This window comes from Protopterus annectens, chromosome 10.part0 (assembly GCF_019279795.1).
Source record: "Protopterus annectens isolate FY-2018-M chromosome 10.part0, PAN1.0, whole genome shotgun sequence".
Taxonomy (NCBI): domain Eukaryota; kingdom Metazoa; phylum Chordata; order Ceratodontiformes; family Protopteridae; genus Protopterus; species Protopterus annectens.
The window spans coordinates 1722290568-1722295236 of NC_056744.1; the positions used below are offsets into that span (position 1 = coordinate 1722290568).

The 4669-nt window shown below is 38.0% G+C and overlaps 1 protein-coding gene across 1 annotated transcript; it reads left to right on the forward strand.

Moving 5' to 3' along the window:
- Positions 1–1315: 1315 nt before the first annotated feature.
- LOC122814472 (gastrula zinc finger protein XlCGF26.1-like) lies at positions 1316–3730 on the forward strand. Its single transcript, XM_044087052.1, has one exon. It carries the CDS (start codon positions 1316–1318, stop codon positions 3113–3115), a length of 1800 nt encoding a protein of 599 aa, XP_043942987.1. The 3' UTR covers positions 3116–3730.
- Positions 3731–4669: the final 939 nt, after the last annotated feature.

The following is a 4669-nucleotide window of genomic DNA, read 5'->3' on the forward strand; positions in this document are numbered from 1 at the left end:
TGCCTCTATGTGTGAAGGAGAGTACATGTTTAGGGCTTGGAACAAAGATGGTTCTTATATCCACTTTAGAATCAAGGGGACAGAGTTAAAATGTAATATAATGTCCTCAGTTCTTCAGATGATGGTGAACATTCATAGTGTCCACTAGAATGACAGCTCTCTCACTAGAAGATCTGAATGAACCTGCCATGTCGGTCATCTCTCCTCTGTGGAATGAATGTGCTGGAGCCCTGCAACAGTGGCATGATGGTCAGCATAGAAGAAGGAAACCGGTACAGATAAAAGGGAAAGGATGTTGTTACCTTACACGTGCACAGGCAGCTGAGATTTTATTCAGAAGAAAAATAAAGTAAGGAAACTAGATTAGTTATTCATAGCCTGTGTGTAAGGAAGGGAGACACAGGGCAGAATTTACCACAGAGATCCTTCAGGGCCTATTAACATTGCATTCTATTCCATTGTCAATAATTCTGTGGTCAATAAACTGTTCGATTCCCCACCAGAAGTTAGCACTATTGCCATAATGAGCAATACAGTGAATATACATCAATCAGTACCTACAGTTATGTTTTTACACAACTGTGCTACTTTCACTATGTTCAGTTTTGCAGTACTATTTTCCATCCTCTGTCTTTTGCCTGTTACCATCTGGAGGATGAGGTTGGTGCCCAGTCACTCCTTTAAACCCCTTCCTACTTGCTACACCCTTCATAGCACCACCTTGATTAGTGCATTGTTCCACTGGTTTGGCTGCTATCTCTGGGAAAATTTGCCATCTGTTTTGTCTTTTAATAGACCAATGTGGATTACACAGCCAAGAAATAACTAAAATGGTGTGGGATGACTCCCTGTTTACCATAGGCATGTTGATTATGCAGGTGTGGGCCAAGGGGGGGAACGGTGAAATGTTTTGTAAGTTGGGCCAGGTGTCAAGCGTTCTGTGGCAGAAATCTCAAAAATTAGCGTTAGTGTAACGATGTTGCTCTAAAATATATACTTATATTATGTTCCTACACAGTATTTTTTAGCTATATGTACAGTAAGATTTGTCACACATCTTGGAAAAAAATGGCTGAGAATAATGTCTCAAACTGAAGGTATGATTATTTTCTTGTCCAAATTGCTCCTTCTTTATTGTGATAGTTTTGCACTGCTTTTGTTCCTCTTTCAGCTGTTCTGTAACAACTAATTTCATATAACTGAGCAATCAGAATTGATTTTATTTTAATAATTGTGTTAATAAGAGAAGAATAAAATAGCTGTTAAATTCCTAGTATTGCAGAATGTTTAAGCAGTACACGTTATTGTGAGTGACATGTCTGACATTTGTTTCATCATTGTCATGGACACAGTAATAAGGAATCTGTTTTTAGGTTTCAGGAGCAGAAACTGCAGTGTGTTTTGCAGTCAACAGCCATCACTTGGGACATCCCATCCTCAAGAGAACCTACAGCAGTCTGATGAGCCTGGGAAGGATTACAAGAAACTTCATCTTTCTCCTGGTTTGCAGCATCACTTAGGTCATAACTGGATCAAGAGCTCTGAATGTGACAGTGCAACACCCTCATTGCATCACTCTAGACAGAAATCACAGCGGGGTGCTCAGCCTGTGAACAGATACAATAGGGTTCATCCTGTTACTGCCCCAGAGTTTCATTTAGGATGTAACTGCAGCAGCAGCCCTAAGGGTAACAGCGAATTCCCCCTTGCACAGCATTGTACTCAGCATGTGTTGGACACTGACATACCTCTTCCCCCCGTTGTACCACAGCACCCGTCTGGACATAATTGCAACAAGAAGTCTGAATGCTACACATGTCTTAGTAAAAAGAAAGGTGCAGTAATTTATCAGACATCTCACAAAGGAGAGAAATCATATAAATGCACTGAATGCAATAAGCATTTTGTGTGTCAAAGTCATCTGAGGTACCACACAGGGGAAAAAACACAGAAATGTCCTAAATGCAGTAACTGTTTCACGCACAAATATCCACTCAGAATCCATCAACAAGTTCATGTGGGAGAGAAGCCATATAAATGTGCTGAATGTAGTAAGTGCTTTACTCAGAAATATACCTTTAGAATCCATCAACAAGTTCACAGAGGGGAGAAATCGTATAAATGTGCTGAATGTAGCAAGTGTTTTGCATGGAAAAGCAACCTTATATCCCATCAACAAATTCACACACGGGAGAAACTTTATAAATGTGCTGAATGTAGCAAGTGTTTTGCATGGAAAAAAAATCTTGTAACCCATCAGCAAATTCACACAAGGGAGAAACCGTATAAATGTGCTGAATGTAGTAAGGGTTTTGCATGTAAAAAGTCCCTTAACATCCATAAACTAGTTCACACTGGGGAAAAACCGTATAAATGTGCTGAATGTAGTAAAAGTTTTGTATATAAAAAGTCACTTGATAGCCATAAACTAGTTCATACAGGGGAGAAACCGTATAAATGCACTGAATGTAGTAAGTGTTTTGCATGTAAAAACAACCTTATAATCCATAGGCAAAGTCACACAGGGGAGAAACCTTATAAATGTACTGAATGTAGCAAATGTTTTGCATGGAAAAAAAACCTTGTAACCCATCAACAAATTCACACAAGGTTTGAAATTTATAAATGTGCTGAATGTAGTAAGGGTTTTGCATGTAAAAAGTCCCTTGACACCCACAAACTAGTTCACACAGGTGAAAAACCGTATAAATGTACTGAATGTAATAAGGGTTTTGTATGGAAAAAGAACCTTACAACCCATCAACAAATACACACAGGGGAGAAACTGTACAAATGTGCTGAATGTAGTAAGTGTTTTGCATGGAAACACAACTTTGTATCCCATCAACAAATTCACACAGGGGAAAAACCATATAAATGTGCTGAATGTAGCAAGTGTTTTACCCAGAAACATAACCTTGTAACCCATAAAAAAATTCACAAAGGGGAGAAACCATATAAATGTGCTGAATGTAGTAAATGTTTTACCCAGAAACAAAGCCTTAGAAGCCATCAAACAATTCACAGTGGTGAGAAACCATATAAATGTGCTGAATGTAATAAGTGTTTTTCACGGAAACAACAGCTTGTAAACCATCAAAAAATTCATACGTGATAAAAGCACATACAATAAACAGAATGCAGTAAACAAGTATGTGGAATAGACTGCTGATGCACCATTAAAACAGTCACACTGGGTATACTCAAATATGTGAACAACATATAAATTATTTGAATTCAATAAGTATGTTACACAGGAATGCCACCACAGAACCTATCAATAAGTTCACTTAGAGGAAAAGGCTTACAAATATCCTGCATGCATTAAGTGTTTGAGATGAAGGGATGTTCCCCTCTATCGTGAAAAACTCAATGGAAAAAATATATAAATTTGTTGAATATAATATTTTCTTATACAGAAGAAAGAGTTACTACAGCATCAAAATTGACAAGGGGAGAAATGTACAAGTGTCCTGAATGTACTTAGTGTTAGAGAAAAAATAATGCTCTTCTAAAGCATCAAAAAATGGACACCGAATGGAGAGATGAAAAGTCAGCAAGCAAAGGAGTGTAGTCGTGCTGAAATTAAATTCATCCTCAAATCTTGGTGAGTACCTTCATGAGAGGACCCTGTTTTCACAAAGTCTCACCAAGGCGACAATGATATATAGACTGTCTTTATATAGCACATATCATGGACAGAAGTAGGTCAAAAACTAAAAAGATAGCTGGGTGCACAAAACCCAGGATAAAAAAGTGCCCAATGCTGGTAAGCACACTGGTGCCAGGACTGGAAAAGATGACAGTGTAGAATCCTCAAAATACGGAAACATTCCTACAATGGGGCCAGGCCAGGCCCATGAGGAGGATGCCCCCTTCCCCATTGTAGAAGGAAGTAGCAGTCCACAAAAATTGATAGGCCAAAGAAGAGCCATAAAGATGATAAAGTGGACTATTGAGGATATGAAAGAAATTATATATTGTTACTATTATGCAAAAAGCCCAGAATTTCCAGACACAAGATATACAAAACATTTAAGAGAGAAATTAGAGGAATGAAAAATACTTCCACAAGAAAAACTACACCCCGGGGATCACTTCTGTGCCTCTTTTCGACAGTGGCACAAGAAAACAACTTTCTTGGGTGGCGTTAGCCAGGGAAGCTTGTTGGCTAGGCTTACGTAGGCCCTTGGGACAATAGCCTAGTACCTACCTATGAACCTAAGAAGCTTCAAATGAAACTTTGTGTTCATTAATACAACTGAGTTGTAAAAAACAATATATAGATCAAGAAATATTGATCTGTTTGGAAAAAGAAGCATCTGAGGAAGTGAGAAAATATAAACAACAAAACCAAGAGATATTTGAAAAGTATAAAAAAGAAATATGGGCATGGGAAAGAAAGAGAGATTTGATATGGTGCAATATTTATGCAAAGGAGAAAGCCAAATTAATCAATGTAAAGATGGCAGCCCGAAAGATATTTGAAAAGAAATGCAGGCAAAGGCCTCCAGATATGGAACATTTTATAATAAAATATATATCACAAAGAGGGAATGTAGAAAAGAAGATCAGTAAAGTAGAAGTTAAAAAGTAGAAGTTGAAGTTATGGAGTGCCTGTGAAGTGAAGGATTTGATGTAGGAGGTCTAACACAGGTTACATCACAGC

Excerpts from the sequence above, each read along its gene's own strand:
- LOC122814472 (XM_044087052.1), top strand. The coding sequence starts at position 1,316 with ATGTCTGACATTTGTTTCATCATTGTCATGGACACAGTAATAAGGAAT.